Source organism: Cygnus olor, chromosome 3 (assembly GCF_009769625.2).
Source record: "Cygnus olor isolate bCygOlo1 chromosome 3, bCygOlo1.pri.v2, whole genome shotgun sequence".
Lineage (NCBI taxonomy): Eukaryota > Metazoa > Chordata > Aves > Anseriformes > Anatidae > Cygnus > Cygnus olor.
The window spans coordinates 106,026,132-106,047,306 of record NC_049171.1 but is presented as its reverse complement, the minus strand read 5'-3'; the positions used below and the strand labels follow the sequence as shown (position 1 = coordinate 106,047,306).

The 21,175-nt window shown below is 35.2% G+C and overlaps 1 protein-coding gene across 27 annotated transcripts in view; it reads left to right on the top strand.

Moving 5' to 3' along the window:
• Positions 1–21,175, top strand: part of NRXN1 (neurexin 1) — a 734,224-nt gene that overhangs the window by 340,312 nt on the left and 372,737 nt on the right. For all 27 annotated transcript variants that reach the window (XM_040551878.1, XM_040551901.1, XM_040551900.1 and 24 more), the window contains 3 exons: positions 5,525–5,647; positions 10,399–10,780; positions 11,295–11,485. In XM_040551878.1, coding sequence (XP_040407812.1) covers positions 5,525–5,647; positions 10,399–10,780; positions 11,295–11,485 — 696 coding nt within the window. The remainder of the gene's footprint in view (positions 1–5,524; positions 5,648–10,398; positions 10,781–11,294; positions 11,486–21,175) is intronic.

Genomic DNA, 21,175 nt, shown 5'->3' with positions numbered 1-21,175 from the left:
AAATACAGAAAAGTGACAGGCAAATGCCCTCAGACCTGGTTATGGTATTTCATTCATTGATTTGTTGTTTTTTACGTGTTTCTGTGCATTATTTTACCCCAGCGCGTTCACTACGTATGCTGGCTTTCCTTACTACAGAACATTAAATGTAGTCAGCTTGTAGTTTGGTCATTTAAAGAAATCCAACAGAACTTTCAAAAGTACCTTGTTTAGCTTGCTGCATTTCTACATGAGTGCATGTACAGAAACAGATTTAATATTATATTTCAGTTTCTCAGGATAATATGGGAAAACCTAATCTACAAAAGGAACGAAGGCTAATGAACAATATTAGCAACTCTAATCTGCTGTTTTGATTTACAGAATGTCAGGTTTAGTTTTCAAAACTAACAATAACACCCTAAAAATACATTACCTAAATTGCCAAAGGCAATTCTGCCTATAATAAATCTATTGTGGGATGGAACATTGTGAGCAAGCAGAGCAGATATGTTTTGCTTGATGTGATTCAGTGAATGTACTGTTCTTGTGCAGGTATCTGTTTGACTCTGTTAGGAAGAAGATACACTTGACAGAACTCCTTTGGCCTGAGATAAGACTTTCTCAAGTTAATTTGTCAATTAGTTTTAAATGATAAACTGATACACATCACTGATTTTTAAAAGGCAACTAAATTTTTCTATTAGTAAGAAACATGCATAGTCAAGCAATTTCTGAATGATAAATCCAGATGCAGTCATTTAAAATACAGTTGATTCACTGTAATAATTGACTTTTTAAATTAAGGTTTGCAAATGGGTGGGTCACAAGATCAGAATCATTTCTGCAGCCAACCACTATAGAAACAATAATGAAGATTAAGAGACTTCCCCTGATTTGTCTGTGTTTCTGCATCTGGTTCTGGAGGAACCCTTTCTGAATACTCTCCATGCTGCAGACTTAGCCACTTACTCTCTCAAATTTCAAAGGGAAAATGCCACCTGAACTTGATTGTGGTATTATGAATAGTTGTCCATTAGCAAACTAGGCTAATCGACTAACATCGACTTTTCTTTACTGACCAATGAAGAGTTACTATTGGTTTTCCTGTAACTGACTTGGGTTCAGTAGGTTAGTATAGCATTTCCTGACTCATCCCATCTCCTTTCCAAGTCTCTTTTTACTTAGTCTTGCTTTTGATATTTCACTTTTGATACCTACTTTTGATCACAGAATTTAATGCTTCAATCAAGTCTGGGTGGCATTTGTTACATGCCTCCTTAGTGGGGTATGGCATTGTGGGAGCCAATAATACCATCTTGGTTCAAACAAATAGTTTTGGATGTGTTTTTGTACAATGCCAAAAGCTGGTATCTCATTTCAAAGTGACCATTTTGGTTTAGGGTGTTCTGTTCAAACAGTTGATTAAATGTTCTCCAAACTTGAGTATAATAGGATAAAAGTCTATAAAAGTGTATGTGTCGCTATTAATTAACAGGCCTATTTGATTTCAGCAAATTTTCAGTTCTTGGACTAGGCTGGACAGGCTATCCACAGGCTAGTACATAGAACAGGAATCTCCACAGGATATTTAGAATATTTAGCCCATTGAAAAATTATGTTTATCTTTTGAAGGTTCATACTTCTTTCCATTAACTGTTAAAAGGAACAAAACTAGTTAGATTCTAGCTGAGGTGCCAAAACCAAAGTGAGTTGAACTAGGACCTTATAATCCTCTTCACTGGATCTCAGTAAGGACACAATTTAGGATGTTTAAGGCTTTACATTTTAATGTCCTGATTCATAATGAATTGCATCATCAAGATTTGTACCTCTCTTGGCTGGCCACACATTCTGTATTTTCCCATGGCGGGGGGGGGGGGGGGGGGGGGGGAAGATGGCTGTACAAGCAATTATGTGCTTTTAAATGGATGTGCTGGTTTTACTGCCAGGATGGACTGTGAGCAAATGTGGGAGGCATAGAAGTGCCTATATTTGTTTATTTGGTACTATCCAGTCACTCTAGGGATGCATAAAATCTTGTAGTTATTTAAGCCCTTAACATAGAAAGAGATGAACATATATATTGATAATAAAATTTTATTTAAGCAAGAGGAGATAGTGGATTTATGTAGGTTACAACCTGTCTGTGAAAGGAAAAGTTTAAGACATGATTAAGGTATTGGTATTTGAATCAGTAACTCACAAAAGTGAGTGAGTGGTGGGTACATAAAGCAAATGGACTGTGTCCTGTCTAGAAAGAGAGAAATGAGTTCCAGGGGAAGGACAGCGTGGGAAATACGTTCAGATTGGAGAGACTTAAGGTCAGAAGGGTAGTATCAATCCACAGAAAATGCAGGAAAAAATCCATTGGGATTTTTTTTTTTTAATAAGGACTCTTGGGTTTCTTCCTATGGGAGACATTTAATGTTTTGTGTTTTTGTTTGTTTGTTTTTTACCCCTGCACATACACATGCACACACACACACAACATGGTATTACGCCAATTCTTATTTAAATATACTAGCACTTTCTGCTGGTGTGATCTTACTGAGGTAAATAGAATCAGATGAGTGTAGTTATAATAAGACTGAAGAGTCAATCCTTTAGTGGATTTAGATTTATACTAAATTCACTATAAACTAGAGCACTATAAACCAGGACAAAAGAAGAGTCTGAACTATTATGATCTGAATAGTATTGTGATCTAAATTAAAATTCAGGCCAATATATTTGAAAGTCACTGAGGAAAAAATACTAATTTAAACTGTTTGAGGTAGCCAATGTCATCTAATAAGATATATAAAGAATTTCCTACTGCAGTCCTTTCACCCTTGTATGGTATCAAGGGATTTCCATGTGTGTTTGCAACTGGATGTGTTTAAGCATTTAGAAAAGTTTGTCCTAAATATAGTGCTCACAAGCACATTTACTACTTTGATATGCAAAAGCATATTCTTGGCCAGGAAGCAGCCTAAGCCCTACATTTTCTACAGGAATGGTGAACACCTGTTTTTCCCTATCCACCTCTTCAACCTCAATGGGAAACAATGCTAATTTGCAGAGATGTGGCAGGTGTATATATACAATATCTAGACACCAGGTCTTACTATTTTGTGGTTCCATGTATTCTTTCTGACAAAGAGGAAATCTCTCTTCTCTCTTAGAGGGGAGCTTCAGGAAAGGAACCCTCTTTTCCATACAAAGTATCAGGTTTCTACAAGGCCAAGAATGCTTTCAGTGCATTGCTTCCATCATGTGTTATACTCAGTTTCATCCCTGTCATCCTATTTCCCTTTAATTCCAACTCTGGATTGCATTCACTGCAAATGAAGGCAATTCACACAGGCAGTTCTCACATGATTTTTAACTGAGAGGGCAACTACAAAAGGAAATAGACCGATACCTGGGAAAACATACATTTAATATTACAGCAAAAAGGGTTTACAAGTCCCTAACCATTAAAAGGTAATAGACGTATTTGACTGTATGAATGTGAGCAACTCAGTTGGATTTGATATTCGTATACACTGAGGCTCCTTTACATGAGTAAGATGCTATAGGGGGTTGTTAATGTGAGAGCAAATTAGAATTGCATGTGCTTTTAGGTCTCTTTAGAGAACCATGTGAAATAAGGATTATTAAGCAGTCCAGCTCCTAAAAAGTAGAAAAAAAAATGAGTTGGAACAAAAAATGAAGAAGGATTAACATATTTAAAATAACAGTAAATGATCTGTTTCTACACAGGCCTATTCTATCTAACCAAGAATTTTACCAATGACATTAATTATTTTCGGTAAGTCCCTCTCTTGTCTTCCACATGTAGTTAGAAACCCCTTCCTTTGCTACCTTTGAAAACCCCAATAAAATGTAGAATAATAGAAATTTCTTAAAGAGAATTATTCGCTGCATCTATATCACTGTATCAATAAAGAACAATATTTACTTAAGTTTTGTTCAAAACTGTCCTTTCTCTTGTCAAAGAAAGTTAACGTAGAAGGAACAGAATAATTCAGGTAGTTGACACAAGTGAGTACACATGAATCTCTTTCTGCTGTGTTTGCATACTTCCCCTACTCTTGTGTAAATACAGATGATTAATCAGAGAGAGAAGGCAACATGGTATCAGTAGAACCTTGCTGTCTTTGCTGTAGCTATTGTTTTTATTCCAGGAGATACCTTGACAGGCTCAAAGATTGTATACAAAGGCAGAGCAATCAATGTCAATTAAAAAATGCTGATAGAAAAAAAAAAAAGTTTGAAACAAAAACTGTCAAAATCGCTGAACAACCACATCAGGCAGTTTCCAGTATGCAGTCCTGAATTCAGACAGGCTTTGATTTTACAGAATGTTCTATAGTATACCCATCTATTAATCAACCTATCACAGTTAGTGTGTACCAGGTCATGAAAGGTTAAAGGAATCCAGAAAGAAATGTGCGAGAGTCTCAGAACCAGTGGCATATTGGATATAGTCACCTGGAAAATTACAGTGGAGGTAATGGGTGCAATGCTGAAGTTCTAGTGTCAAGTGTTACTACACTGTATTTCTTTCTTTTTGTAATCATAAGCCTCTATTAAGTTACAGGAACTGAGAGGGAAAAAAAAAAAAAAAAAAAGAAAAAGCAAGGGAGGTCTATCTTGTGAAAAGGTAATTCATTAATTGCAGATTAGCTTTCACTTTTGGACAGTTACCACATAGTGTCAATAACTCAGGTATGAGCACAAAAGTTGTGATTGATTATTTCAGTGCTTGGTCAATCTTTGATTCGTATCAGAGATAGTTCTCAGTCCGTATTTCTCTGTCTCTTTCTCTTCTTGGTCAATAGTGCAAAGGATGATTTCCATAATCATTTTATTGACCATACTTCAGTTGGTGTGAGTACATTTTACCATATATAAAATTATATTTGCTTCAAAAGTACTTGTTGAACTGCTTACAAAAATAGATTACAAGAAAAAGTAAATGAGATGAAAAAGGAAAGTATAATTTGGTGGTCAGCTAATATTAGAAGGAACTGAATATGAATATTAAAGAGTCATCTAGACAATAAGGTAATAGATAATCTTCTGAGAATCCAAATTAAAAAACGTAGGCTGATGTAGATAAAGAAAGACTTGACATACACACATGCACATTTACTGCTTATACCTTTCACCCAACCTATTTTTAATGAAGGAACAAAATGCAGTGTTGAAAATCCATGCTGAAATTTTCCTTCTGGCGACAGTAATCCCATTTCTTAAAGGCTTGTTCATGACTGTAAAATGTATAACTAAATCCATGTTGACTGTGCCCATTTATGACAACCTGATTCATTTATTTTACATATATTATACATATATACAGTTAAATAGACAAGAGAAGTGTTTTAAAATAGTAGCTCTATATTTTGAAAATTGCTTATACTTGGTAATTTTCTTGCTTGATAATGACTTTTGGTGAGTTTTGCCCAGCCAGTCTCTTTCTCTCTCTCTCTCTCTGTGAGGTTCACATGTAAACTGATTTAAAGATTGCATAATGACTGTTTGGCATATCCTACAGGCAAAGGTCCAGAAACCCTTTTTGCTGGCTATAACCTCAATGATAATGAGTGGCACACAGTGCGTGTGGTTCGTCGAGGAAAAAGTTTAAAGTTAATGGTGGATGACCAGCAGGCCATGACAGGTAGTATGACATTGTGACTTCCTGTTACTTGGGGGGGTTGTGGAGGGAACACACAAAACAAAAAAATGACAGAAGTAAAATGCCTATATCTGAAAGCAACAGACACTTTACTTGGGTAAGATCCACATTGTACATATTGAAATACTACTACTACAAGTGCATTTATTACACTTGACATTAATATTACTGTAACACTGCTATTGAAATTAAGAAGACCTTCATGCTGACTTAAATGAATATTTTTATACAGTAATTGGAGAGAAGTCATTTGATACATCACTAATGAAAAGGCAAGTAAAATGCTTTTGCTAATGTACTAAGTTTAAACTAGGACTAAACTCTAAGCCATTGATGTAAGAGGGAATTTCAAAAACATTTGAAGGATATTTTGTCACATTTTCAAGTCTTGCATCATGTTTTTCTTGAACACTAGAACGGTAGCTTTGGTGTGAGAATAAAAATGGTATGGATGCTAGCAGATGTTACAAATACATTCCTATGATGTCTCAAAAATGATAATAGAGAATATTTTTTTCTGCTAAATATTTCTTACATGTGTATTGTTAATAGGAACAGACCTAGTTCTAGCCTTGATTTCTTGCACAGTACATTGAGCCTAATTTTGTTTTAGCTATTTAGTATTTTCCTTTGTTTTTATGTTTAAATAGCTTCTATCTTTTGTTTTAGGCTTTGTTAAAATGGTAACAATTTTAATGTTTTTTAAAAGGAAAGCATGTCCTGTAGTCCTTTTTCACTCCAACTGAACACTCAATACCATGTCACTGGTAGAAGAATAATTATGAAGGTATTTCTGGAGCTGCAAAAATATTTCTAGGATCATACATTACCAATAGATCTTCCAGATGTGAAGCAAAGATTTAATCTGTGTATGTGATGATGCTTTGGGTCATTGTTCCAAGAAAGCTGATGGCCTAAATCTGTTATTTTCTTGTCATGAAAATATATGTATAGTATGTGAGGAATTAGGTCAAAAATATCATCTTCTTGCTGCGTCAACTCATGACTGAAATATTAAAGTTACTTTTGGGACTCTTTCTAGTTAGAGGAAGCTGTTTAGAACTGAAAAAAATATAGTCTTTAAAACCAAATTTGTATTTCCTTTGCTCCTTATGGCAGAGTTTACATTAAAACACAATACAGGTTACAAAGTCATCAAGAAGGATTGGTTTTGCCTTTGGGATGAGTCCAAACTGCTTAATAGAGCTGTAGAAATCTAAGATATATATGAAGGAATAAAATGAAAATGAGAGTTTTCTGTCACGTATAGTGTAGTTAATGAAGTAATAAGCAAGGAGTGCAGGACTCCACTATTTTTTAGTCCTTCTAAATTGTGGATAACTGTATTTACAATCAGATGTCATGATTGCAGCAAAGAAATGTTAAAGCCAGTGAGTTTTTTCACTTCGGTTGCCTCTTAATCCAGGGAAGGTATTGTCTGTCCATCCGGCTTCTTATACAACACTTGTATCCACTCCAGATGTCAGTACATGTATCAGAAATTGTGCTGTTAACTCAAAATAATTCTCAGGTCTTCAAGCTGGAAGTTGCCTACGTATGCATAATTCACAGATTTTGATTTTTCTTCACCCAAAGGGAGAAAGTTGTCCCAGTACTTTGGAGGGAAAAAGTCTTCCAAAACTCCCTTCTGGAAGCTGTGTGGCCATTCTGTGGCCTCCTCCATCTGTGAGGAGGAAACTGGTGTGAGAGAAAGAGCTATAGGAAACTTGAAACTCTGATAACAAGGGAAATCTGCTGTTAATCCCAGTAATATTACATTTTCTTTGTGGAACGTTTCTATTGCCATATAGAAACAGCTGTTTTTTTAGAACATAACAAAATTTTCACCAACTTAAATTTTTACTCCCATCTTTGGTAGACAGTCAAATGTACACAATGCAATTAAATGTAGTAGCTTTGAATTCCCTAATGAGGTACTGAAAGAGTTGCCATATCACATTAGAGTTCTCTTGCTTTAAGCTGCTTAGAACTTCCTTTCAGATGTCCCAACAATCAGAAATATGGTTAAAAAGTAATCTGGTAGTTATTCGTGTGAAACATTATTATTGGATAACAGAGAGCATGAGAAAAAAAAGAATGGAGTTGCTCCCCATAATTTCAGTTTCCCCTGCATTACAAAAAAAAAAAAAAAAAAAAAAAAAAAACACCACAGGTCAAGAAAGCTTAAGCTGGAAGGAAAGCCATTGAGTAGTTCAGCCTGAGTTTCCATTTTTACATGTTATAAAATATCACCTATTCATCCACTTATTGAACACTCTTACTTACCTTTGATAAATGCATAATTTATGCATGGGTAAACAATCTTTCAGAATAATAACTAGCTTTCATTGGAAGTCATGCAGATAGTTTTGAAAATTTTGCTCAGCGTAGAAGAGTTTAAATACTTGCAGTGCATTATTTTATTTCCTAGAAATCTGTAGAGAAAAAAAGACGAATGAAAGACATTGCTACAGTTGGATGTTAGAAAGGATACCTAGCTTATGATTATGACAAGACATTCACTAGGCCTTTTGTATGATGTTCCATAACATTACAACAGGTAGTGCATTTTGTGCACCAACCTGGCAAGTTTAAACAACAACAGCAACACAGCCATACACAAAACAGCCCAGCTTGTGAGAACAAAGTGGAGTTTCTTTCTTCGTTGTTGTAGCTGCAAATACTGTGGAGCATTATGTGAAGTCTCAAGTCCCGCTAGCAACTTTGTACAACTAAAATGTTAGGAGGAGATTTGGGATGTGACCCCAGATTTCTAGAACATTTTTTATTACTGTGCTGGAGAAAGAAATACATTTAAGCCAGTGAATGTACAGAGGATACAGAGCTACAGGCCAAAGCTTAGTGGATTTTTGCCATGACATTTACGCAATGCCTTCTGAAGTGATATAAGACTGGAATATATAATGTTCCTTCTCTAAAAGACGAACTTCAGCTCTCTCTGGCTGTGATCTAATATACAACTCTTGGTCTTGTGGAAAGTTGTGGATCTGGCATTTTTCAAGACATCTCCCTGGCTGGTCATTGTAAGGAAGAACCCACCTTCACTGATATATGAGGGAACAAACATATTTAGAACTGATGTTTGGAAAAAAGGCCACCAACAAGACTGTCCTTGGGGATTAAGAAGCTTCTTGCACTGCTCAGCCTGTATGACTACTGATTGCAGATGCTGATGGTGTTTAGTGGTATCAGTGAAGTCATATTTTACAAGGAATGCATCCTACTTGAAAAAAAATTATCATAAATTATTAGCTTTTTTTTTTTTTTTTTTGGGGGGGGGAAGGTATTAAGGTATTATTCACTGTAACTTTAGTGATATATGTATTCCTATCTAAGTGCTGTGACTGAACCACTTTGTGACTCCATGTTACTGGGCAAAACCCAAATATATTCATCTTGCCCTAATACTTGTCCTGTTCATGCACATATACACAGACACTTGCTTATAAAAGCTATGAAAGTCTGAGCCTGCTGCAGACATATCCAGCCCAAGTCAGAGCTCACTCTCTTCTCTTGAAGTAGTACATTCAGGAAAGAACAGAGGGAACTTGGTCTTCAACACTTTGCACTGCAACTGGAAGAACATTATAAAGCAGCTTTATGCCAGTATTTGTTCCAGCTTGCTGTTAACCCTCTTTGTACTACATGAGAGCCACAGAACTCCTAAGGAACAGGTAAATCTACCCCATAGTTTATAAAAGGTAGATTAAGTTGTAAAATTGATGAAAAAATGAAATTAATTTTGTCATCAGACCTGTACAATGTGATGACGAATTTTCCTTGTACTGTCCCGACTCTTTAAAATGAGCCTGGAGAAAAAAAATCTATGTTCTGTTAGAAAAGGGAGCTCTCCAGTGGACAAAATTTTGGTCTGCTGGATAAGTTATTTAATAAATAGCTTAAATACTGAACTGTACAGAGTGTGCCCTGGCAGCATTGATGCTTTTCTTCAGGCTAGCTATACAGTCAGCAAATTTTAGACTTTTGGCTATGCACAACAAGGAAGGACCCAAGTGTAATTGTCAGGCTTGCTTGTGTTCTCCTCTCTGATGTAATCGAATCCCTTGCTGTTTTCAGGATTACAAAAGACACTGGCATATACCTTACTGCAGGCTTTCAGCTTTGTTCATCTCTTGGATTGTGACTGCCTTCACCCGTGTTTGTCCCCATGATAAAAAGCTTTCAAGGAATGTTCTATCTACCCTTGCAGGACAGGGATTTTCAGGACTGTTTAAACAAGAATCCTTCCTTCTTCCTGCCAAATCATGCCCTTTCAAGCAAAACACATGCAGAAACACCCCTCTGACTCTTACACTATTTTGTGAAAATCTAGCATTGTAGTTTTAGCTCTTAGATTTCATCCTTGTATGCTTAATGTTGTGTTAATTAATTGTTCTTGCTTATAGTAAAATCAAATATCTGATTAACTGTAGCCAATGTGTGGAGTTTTATTGGCAGTTGTATATACTGTGGTACTGGTCTTCAGTTTAGAAAGCTTGCTGTTGGCCTTATCCAAACAGAAAAAACTTGGTGGAGAGATTCCCAGATGTTTAACAGTAGTTTGAATGAATTTAGAAAAATCTTCTTCAGAGTCAAGGATTGGCCTGAACATTCTGAAAAGTGTGAATTTTTTGCAGACGCTTAATAATGTGATCTGTTTTTTGACTTCCCATTTCAAATGCTAACATGTATTTTCTTGTTACTGTTTGAAGGTCAAATGGCTGGTGATCACACACGGCTGGAATTCCACAACATAGAAACAGGAATAATAACTGAACGGCGCTACCTGTCTTCTGTGCCTTCTAATTTCATTGGGCATCTGCAGAGCCTTACATTTAATGGCATGGCATACATTGACTTATGTAAAAATGGAGACATCGATTATTGTGAGCTAAATGCAAGATTTGGGTTCAGAAACATCATAGCAGACCCTGTAACCTTTAAAACAAAAGCAAGTTATGTTGCATTGGCCACGCTACAAGCATATACCTCTATGCACCTTTTTTTCCAGTTCAAAACAACCTCTCTGGATGGATTGATACTTTATAACAGCGGTGATGGAAATGATTTCATTGTGGTTGAATTAGTAAAAGGGTATGTATGGATGACTTCAATGATAAAAAGAGTCTAGACAAAGTATATAGTCAGGAGAAAGACAAGGGAAAGTTTAGGATACAAATCTTTATCTGACTGGGTCTATCTGATGGATGAATGTTTCCTCATGTTAAACTTCATATGAGTTTTTCTTTCAGATGAAGATAGATGCATGAAAAATATGAAATTAAATAATACGCATAACTTCTATAATGTTTACCCCAAAGAAGCATTAGATGATAGCCTTCCTCTTGTTCTCTATGTATGTGTGTACGTATGTGTTGGTACAAGGAATTCTCATCATTTTCCAGAAACTTGGGAGTTCATCTCAATTCATGTAAATGAACAGTGATTTCTCTGAATTGAGGTTGCTTGACCATTTGACATTCAGTGTTATCTTCCTGTTTTACCAGTACTACTGAGAAGTACAAGGAAATAGAAATATGACATATTAATTAGTGCACCCTTGATATGTAAAGAAAAGGAAACTTCCATTTTTTTCCTCTTTTCACAGCTATTTGCACTATGTGTTTGACTTGGGAAATGGTGCAAATCTCATCAAAGGAAGTTCTAATAAACCTCTGAATGACAACCAGTGGCATAATGTGATGATATCAAGGGATACCAACAATCTCCACACTGTAAAGATTGACACAAAAATCACAACACAGAGCACAGCAGGAGCCAGAAATTTAGATCTGAAAAGTAAGTACAGTAATTCCTGTATAAACTGCAGTGAGGATCATTACAGAATGATAACCTGAACAAGTCATGCATGTATTGTAATACCAGGTAGAATATTAAATTTGAAAATAATTTGCATTTTCACACAAGATGAGTTTTTGTTAGCCTGACAATGCCAATTCAGTAGTAGTTCTGCACAGGTAGGTTCAACTTTAAATGTAGAAAATCTAATAACACAGAGTGGACAAATATCATACCAAAAGATGACTGAGGGAATAAAGGAGCTCTTAAAAACCTTGACTTTATGTGAACATAAGTTACGTAAGTGGCATGCAGAAACCACAGCCCAAGCTGTACAATATAACTAAAAAGGCTTTGAAGAATTGATGACTTCTGTGTAAGAGGTTTGGGGAATATTTTGTCCTGATTACCATTGTTAATTATTCCACACAAAACTTACCTTTCATTGGGAAACTAAATACGATGCAGTATTTTTACATAATAAAATATGTGATAGGTAAAACAATCTTATGTGGCAGTCCTCTAAAGAAATTGTCAGTTATAAATACAAGTTGCTCTGTGTATTAAACTATATACTATATACATATACTCACTTAAATATCTATTGTAATTTCAATTGCAGGATGTGATAAACTGTTTTGTAGATCTAAAACTACATTTTATAGGTCCAGATAGATTCTTAAGTTCCATTTTGATAAACCAAGCTCATATATGTATTTTAAAACAAGTAATAGTAATTAATTGTCAGGATGGGCTTCTGAAGAGCTCGTTTCCATCAGAGGAAAACATAATTTTGAAATGCTGTATAAGTATACTTTTTAAATACTGCCTACTTAATCAAACATAAGAAAAAACATTCTGGTCACATGAAAAAAAATATCATATATTTTAACATGCTGTATAAAAGTTTCTTGTTAGGAAAACAAAAATTTTCTAACAGTCAAAGAAAATTTAATATTTCAAAAGCTGGAATGTTCAAAGTAGACATTAATATTCCATCAAGAGCTTGTTCCTTGCTGAATTTTCTTTTATCTACCTCTGAGTCACAGATAATGAGCTAACCTTAGTAATTATTCTGGATTTTTTGATATTTTACATATTTGCTTCACTTGAAAGTGCTATTAAGATTGTTAGGAAAACTGTATCTTGATATGTCATAGTCTTCAGTAAGAGCCTTTTTATCAGAAATGCTTGGTTATAAACTAAAGCTTTTTGGATGGCTCATGCTCCATTCTCAAAATTGTACTTGAAAATTGTGCCACATTCTTTCTCATTTTTGCCTTCCTGTAAACATAGTCGATGTTTCTTGAGGCAGTGTGATACTTCAGAGAGATTTTTGGTATTGTAGAGAAAGCGTACACCTTATTTCTTCCCCATTTTTTGCAACGTTAAGTACTGTTTCTGTTTATACATATGCACTGTATTTTTTTTCAGTATATTAATTAGACATGAGTGGAAAAAATAATCCTGATTAGAACTGATAAGTAAGGTACCACAGCCATTTTATTCTACATCTTTTTCAAACTGAAGTTATGTGTTGGTATGTTGCTTTCCTTTGCTTAAAAGTTTGTACAATGTGCTTAATAAAGACACTAGAGGGCACTGTTATTTCATGAAATGTGCTGCTTTGTGCCTTGCCTTCATAGAGCCAGCTCACCAGCTAGGATAACCTACAAAATCTAACATTCCTTTGTTTTCTTCACTTTGAAAATTCTACTTTTGCTTTACCCTTTTGAAGTAAAACTGTATTCATAGCTGGTGCATTTTCTAACCTTGAATTCCAGTTGAAAAAAACAACAACAACAACAACAAAAAAACCTGAAGAGCATGAAAAAACACACTGAGAATTGAAGTGAGGAAGGTGAATTGTATTAGATGCTGATTTTCTGTAATTCACCATCCGGAAAATATGGCTAGTAAAAGAATAACAAACCTGACATTTTCAAACAGTGATATATAGTAAACATCTTCCTCAAACTGGGCTAGCATACATAGGTCCTCAACCTCCGTCTTTTAATAGTGGTATGTTTCATTTTACTTTTTTAATGTATTCTATTATATTTTGTGAAGTCAGCTTCTTTAAATATGTCACAGCATTTATCATGAGAACTTTGTTTTTCTGGAGGAAGTTCAAACATGCATTTTAGCCAGCAGGCTAGAAAGGAGAAAAAATTACCTTTCATTATTGTTTCTTCTTCTTCTGCATTCAGTTGAAATGCTTTCCTGTAGCTTTTTCTTTTTTTCTATTTTATGTCATTTTTTCTTATGGTGACATATCTCTGTTATGCTGTAAACACTTACCCCATACACTTGACTTTACCAACAAGAGCAGACATTGTTAATTGATTGTCCTGTATTATTTTAGCACTAGCAACAAATAAAAATTAAAATTTTACTTCCTGCTAGTGATATCAATCATTCTGTTTAACTAAAGTTAGTATTAGGTGAAAAATATATATATATAAATGTGTACAGGCAATACAAAATATCTGCATCCTTTCTCAGTAATTGGAAAGTTACCAGATTTCAGATGCTGAAATCCAAGATGATCCTGGAAAGAATAATCACATAAATGCCATATATATATATATATACATATATATATACATATATATAGTGAATTAAGTGCAAAGACAGATTGTGTTGTAGAGCTTGCACAGGATGCCAGTTGTCTGGGGAAGAAGACAGTTGTCTTAAAAGCATGTGAGAAAATTTCCACTATACATTTCTTTCTGGGTGTGCGATTTGGCTATTTAACATACAAAGTTGATTATTACAGAGATGTGTTTCCTTCATAACATCTGACACAATTTCAGTGGACTGATCTTGAGTACTTGTGGAAACACATGCACTACATTCTCCAGCTTAATTACTGCAGTTATTTGATAGATAAATGATAAATTAGAGACAAATAAAAGAGTGAAAATAGTTCTGTGTTTGGATTCCAAGAACCGTGTTTTTCTGAGCAGAGAAAATTAGCAAAATGTACTCAGGTGCAGTTCCAGCAGATAACCCATGAAGACAAATGAGATTTAACAGGAAAGGCAATGCAGTTCAAGCTTGCCAACATGCACTTACACAGCAAATTTGCTTTTATGTATTTCACGAGCAGTTTACCTGTTCTGCTTTCAGTATAGCTTAACTGGTTAGTTTGGCTATAATTCAAGGTCTTCACAGAACAAAATAGTTGGGTGAAGGAAATTCTCCTCACTGTACTTTGATGTTGTGCTGTTACAGTCTAAATAGCCTGAAAGGGGCAAAAAAAGGCAAATGAAGGTGGAATTTGACTCATGTTCTTGTTCCTCACTATTGCCAAATGAAAGTCATCTCCTTCATTCAGATTATGTAGGTATTACAACATTTGGAATGTCTCTTCTGTCTCCACACTTTCTTCCTGTGTTGTGGGAGACTGAAGTTTTGTCAATATTTTTTTTTTTTTTTTTGGAAGACACACAAGCTGCTTTTGAGGAGCAAGAGGAACATCCTCAAGCATAACTTTGTATACCCTTACCTACTAGGGTTTAATCTTCATTTTGCTTCTCTCCTATACATATGGGCACCATTTTGAGATAGTAACTTTTCACCCACTTCATTTAAATTGCAAACATACAAAAACAAACAAGCAAGCAAGCAAACAAACACAACAACTACAGAAATCTACCCATAATGAGTATCCCAGTGAAAATTCAGATATTTAAACATTTCATTTGTTTATAAGTTGGGATGAAAAGGTAAAATATTCCACACTTTTCTAGGAAATTTGTAGTTTCAGTACATCTGTATCCCATCCTATTCCAAACTTTTTAGCTATACTGTATCATCCAGGATGAACTGCAGTCATCCGAAGTCAGATTTTGGGCTATCTGTATTTTCTTTCAAAACAAAAATTATTGTCACAGAAAATTTCTTCCCAACTCTACAGTTTTGGTTTGATTTTTACTGCCTGTACAGCATTTCATACATTTTTAAGACCTGCTTTTCTGAACTGGCATCCATACTTCCAGCGTTTCACACTTTGTTATTCTCTTTCACATGGCTTTCCTAAATGTCATTTTTTTCTAGCATCCATTTTAAACAATGTTATTTCTGTGCTACTGTATCACTGTATCCCCCCCCCCCCCCCCCAAGGCTAGTCATATTACAACCTAAGTTAGAATCAACTTTATATTTAAAAATCCTGTCTAGATCTATTGTTTTCTGTGTTACTTTACTTCTGTAGCCTTTCACTGGCCTCCACCTTCCTCTACGCCTTTGTGAGATATGGCTGGTATTGCTATACAAATTTGCCTTTTCGTTTGACCTTTTGTCCAGTAATGTAAAAACAGCCTGTTCTGAAGCCTCTCAAAGGAAAGTAATCACATTAATTTCTGGTATAAACACAGTGGTTTCATAAACGCACTGAATTATATTTCCACATATGTAAAGACTCACTCAGCAGTTAATTCATCTTTAAAAACTTTTTATGTAATTTACTAAATTATCAATAGATCTATTAGGCTGGTTTATGCATTGATGATTGATAATAGTGATTAAATTCATTTGATGTTTCATTTGCCTGTCAAAGTAGGTTATTCAAGCCATGCAAAACTGAGCTAAATTAGTCTTGATCATAAAGCAGGTTTCTTATTCCAGTGACGGAATTTGAAATAATTTCAATTTTAGGTAATTTTTGTCCCTATTGTTCTATATCGAGCCCATTCTTACTGTTGCTGTATTTTATGTTACTTTGTGTATTACAAGGCCTCTCTCAATGGCAATGGTTCTTTATATTTTTATTAACTAAGAAACAAAGCTTTATGAAAAAGCACAGAAAAGTATTTTGTATATAAGCCCAAATTTGTTTAAATGAACAAGTGAACTAAATGAACTAATACTAGTGCTTAAATTTCTCAAATAAGCATGCATGAGTTAATTGTAACGACCTTGCCAGTGGGCTGTGATCTCCTCATGTAGAAAAACATTCTGTTTCAAATACAAAATACCAAATACTGTCACCAGTAAATAGATCTTCCTAATGTGACTTGTTGGAATAGACAACAGTGAATACAGCTGCTGTCTTCCTGATAGTTTGAAAAAGCAGCCTCTGTACAGAGGGAAAAATATGGAACTTAAAACTGAGAGCTGTTCTTTTAGACTTCCTGTGTTGCAAATATATACAGGCAGATTAACAATAGGTAATTGGACAACTTGGTCTAATGCAAATTCCTTTGTCTGCCTTTCTTTGGAACTTGTCATATATTGCTTCAAAACAGCTATGCTCTCTACCAGGCTATGTAAATAATTTTGACAATTCTAAACTTTCAGAAATTGTATCCAAATTTCCAAGATTATAAAATTGGAAGAAGTGAAAATTCTACTGCAGTACTTCTGGATTAAATAAATAATTTAAATTAATAATAATAATAAAAATACTCTGGTGTTTATGATGAGTTCTGTGAGGTCAAAAGCATTGCAGTAGTCTCTCAGGTTACCCCATGGTGAGAGAAACTTTTTGCTTTCTGCCACTTCTTCCTGTTTCTTACAAACATATATATATAGATGTGTCTATGTTCCTACAGCTGTTCAGCATGAATGTAATTACCATAGGTGGTTGTGGAGTTTCTTTCAAGCCATTCTGGAATATGAAGTACAAGTTATGCTAAGGCTAATATAGGAAACATACATAATCGTAAAACATGCGTAAAAATCTAGATATTTATCTTAAATACATCCCACTGACAAAGTGGGAAGACACCTTTGTTATCTGCAAGTTGTAATCAGATCATGGTCTCAACTCAGATAAAATGATAATTTTGTCTGTCCCCCAGCTGCATTCACAGGTACTATACTGGGTCTCTCTGGGGCACATTTGTTGAATCCTGGTATCCTCCCTGCCCTAAACTTGTATTCAGAATGTGCTACCATAGGTATGGTATGGTCCCCATAAATTTGGAAATTCTGACCATTGTTGGAAAAAAAAAAAAAAAAACACACAAAACTGCCTCATGCAATATCCTCAGAGTCTGGAGGTAATTGTCTGGATCAAGAGGATGGTAATATAATATAAAAGATTTACCTCTGCAAACCTACCTTCAAAGTGAGACCATATTTAACCTCTGTTGGCTTCCTTGTAGCTTTATGTGGAGAATCTTGCCTGAAGTAATAGCTAAGGGAAGAGTTTTGTAGATGCTGCTGATCCCTGAGGTCCAGGCTACCTGTTGGAAGGAAGAATCCTTCACTATTTTGAAAACAAACTCTGCCTAAGAGCATGTATTGGCTGTTGAAATAGAGAGTGAATAAATGATTTCAGAAAGATAATTGTAGGAAGGGAAATCCCAATACACTATGGCATGGAAATTCCCACCTCATTAAATTTATCTATTTTTCAGATGCATTCAATATACAAAAATGGTCAGAACAGGAAAGAAATGAAGGACATTTGATGTGCTTGAATGCCTCACCTTTCTGCCACAACCATCCCCCTCATATATGATGTAATTAATATAGCATCAGTTCTGTGGGAGATGGATTACCACGCACATTTATATGGCAATTAGATTTAATTATTTACTGTTTCACATGCATCACCAACTTTCCTCACAGTCCATTGGACAAGCAGACTGTTTCAGTTTTAAATCTGTTTAATCTTTTTTTCAGTCCCAGTGCCTTCCATCTAGTCTTTTGAAAAAGAAAATTAAAAAAAAAAAAAAGGAGTGTGAAGGGGTAGAGGTTGGGACAAAGCAAAATAAAGTGACTGCGAATCAGAATTGTTACTGTTGAGAAAATGCAACATGTTTTTGTGTAACTGTTTTGTGTTTGATATTACATGTAATTTGAGAAAGGGGGTGATGTTTTCTAGGGAAATGGTGGATTTTAACGTGGAGAAATTTGGGGAAATGTTCAGACATAATCATGTACCTTTTGTGTATCTGCTTTTGTCTATCAAAAACTCAGCTGCTAAGGCCATTGTTGCATTGCTGTTGCCTTCCACCTCCACCTCTTTTCTATCGTACAGTTTTTTTTTTTTTTTTTTTTTTTTTTTTTTAATCTGGCATGTTTGCATAAGAATTGAGCTAAATTAAATAGAACCAAAAAGCGTAATAGGAGTGAAAACTGAGCCCTAGGAGCTGAAGTGCAGAAGTGCATGTCAGGCAGAGCCTGACATGTAAAATAGTGTGCAACATAGCAAGAGCATAAGAAGAGCTTTCTAGACAGATGCATAATCATATCAATTGTGGAAAATCTTAGATGCAGATATATGAACTGCATGATGCAATTGGGAGACTTGGAGAAAAGTAAAGCAGCAGGTCTATCTCCAGTGTGGACTGCTGTAGAAATTAGTAACAAGAGAAAATTTTCTTGCTGCACCTACCAACTCCGCAAGCTCCTTCTTAGTCATCTAACTCTTCACTGTCTTTTCTTCTGTGTGGACTGGGGGCCAGTACTACAATGGGTAAAAAGAATAAGCAATAGCAGCCAAGGAAGGAAGTATTTTCAAAGTTCAATTCTCTAGACAGATAACTACAGTATGTCCTATGTGCCAATAGGGATGACTGAAAACAAACAAACAAACAAACAGTGTTAACATTTCAATGCTTGTGATTTCTCTTTTTTTTTTTTTTTAATACCTTTAAAAAGGTATTCAGAAAAGATGCTGAAGGCAATGTAGAATTGGGCTGAAAAGATCAGATTCTCTTTTCCTTTCTGAAGGAGAAACTTCCTAATCCATAAATTATTTTCTTACCTTTGCCTTGCTTGGTTATCAGTACAGGGACTGTGGAAGACAGAAGGAGCCACCTGTCACTTCATACAACTGCCTCTTGCCCAAAGCGTTTGAAAGGACAGATAACTCAGGAAAACCTGGGCTAGTAAACTAGCCACCCTTTCCCTTCTTTTATGAAAGAGAGTCTAGAAGTGATAGAATTAATTATTCCAGTAGGAAAAATATTTGAAAAGTCCACTTTTCTTCAAAACCAAAAAGACATACATACAAACAAAATGAACAAAAAACACATCAAAAGAAAAGGAATTCGGCCACAAATCAATACTGAAACTACAGAACGGACTCAATGAGTGAATAGGTAGATATAAAGCACTAAGCTTACATGTTCATGTCTTCCTTCAAATGCCTTGCAAGTGGTAGACAAAATTCAGTAATGCTTGGTTCTAGCACCAAACAGTCCTGTGAATGTGCAGCAAGTGCTCTCTACTGTAAAGGGAGATGTGAAAAGCCATATGCTGGAGCGTATGTTCTGCAGAAGCTGTGTGGATGTATCATCTAAGTCTATGTCAACTGTCCTTCAGTTTATAACTTGGGTTATGATCACAGCAGGCTTTTTTATTTATTCATAAAAGTACAGATATAGTTCATCAACTTGTTTTAATTTTTAAAACTTTTTTTTTTAATATGGAACAAAAAGTGAACATTTAGTGATCAAAAATAAAAATGATGAGAGACTCTAGAATCACCACTCATCTGCTGTTTAGAATATGCATTTATTCTGTGCAAGGCCTGAGGTTCAAATCTTTGTCCTCATTCACACCAGGACGGTTGAACCTGGCTTTCCAGCTCTGGCATTCATAGTGCTCCAAGCCTTTAGACAGTGTGTGATAGTCCATTATAGTCCTTTTTTTTTTTTTTTTTTCCTAGTCAGATAATCTGTTCTGAACATAAAAATCCGTCCTAATTTTATTAGACCTTTTTCAATAGTGGTAAGTTTAATGGAACTCTTTTTTTTTTTTTTTTTTGAGTGTTTTTCATAGTGGTGTTGCTTGTAGGTAAGGATAGAGAAGTTAACCCACTCTGACTGTAGAAGCAATTCCCTCTCCTTTCTGCTTCTATGCCCAATTCCCTTTTCAAAGTGTTGAAACTCCACATCTGAAAACCAAGCCACCATCCTGCTCTGCCTATTGCACAAAGTAAGTGATAGGTGTTTTTGTATGTCAGAGGGGGGAAAAAGCCATTAAAGACAAATAGGCTCGTATATTCATTGACTCTCAAAGGCATCTGGGATCTAGGTACCTATATGGCATTTGCATTTGAGACAACATCAGTTGTTTCAAAATTGGGGTGTTACCTCTTTATTGTGTTTAAATCGGTGTTTATTCAGGTTGTGTGAGAGTGATTTACTTGCACCTTTCAGCTGACTCAAAAATACCATAAGCTAGGTCTTCTCGTATTGACACCCACCCGGTAATTAATTGTGCAACTAAAGAAGGCACTACAAAGCAATTTTAATTGATCTTGTAACACTAAATCATCTGCTTTGTGCAGAACTTGAAGAAAGCAAGCACTTTTTTTTTTTCTTTTGAGATTATGCTTTCCCTTTAGTATTTCTCAGTCTGCAATTTTAATCCTCTTTGCCTGCCTCAGGGAAGAAGCTGTTACACGGTTGATCATTCTGAAATAGCATATTTAGAGAAAAGCTTGCCTGACACTTCAGCCTTACCACAGCCAGATACTCCTTTGTATTTTTGTATGTCATATAAAGGAATGTCAGAGATGCATGTTGTGCTTTCAGAACCCAACATGTTATGCCAGGACTATCACTTTCTAGTACAGTGCAGAAGCACTCTTGTTCCTAGAAATAATAGTGATTTTGTACAATATAACATTAGAAACAAGACAGAAAAAACTTTTATAATGAAAGAAAAGAAATGAAGAGAATGGCTGGAAGTACAGTTGAATACAACTGTACAAGAAGAGAGAGA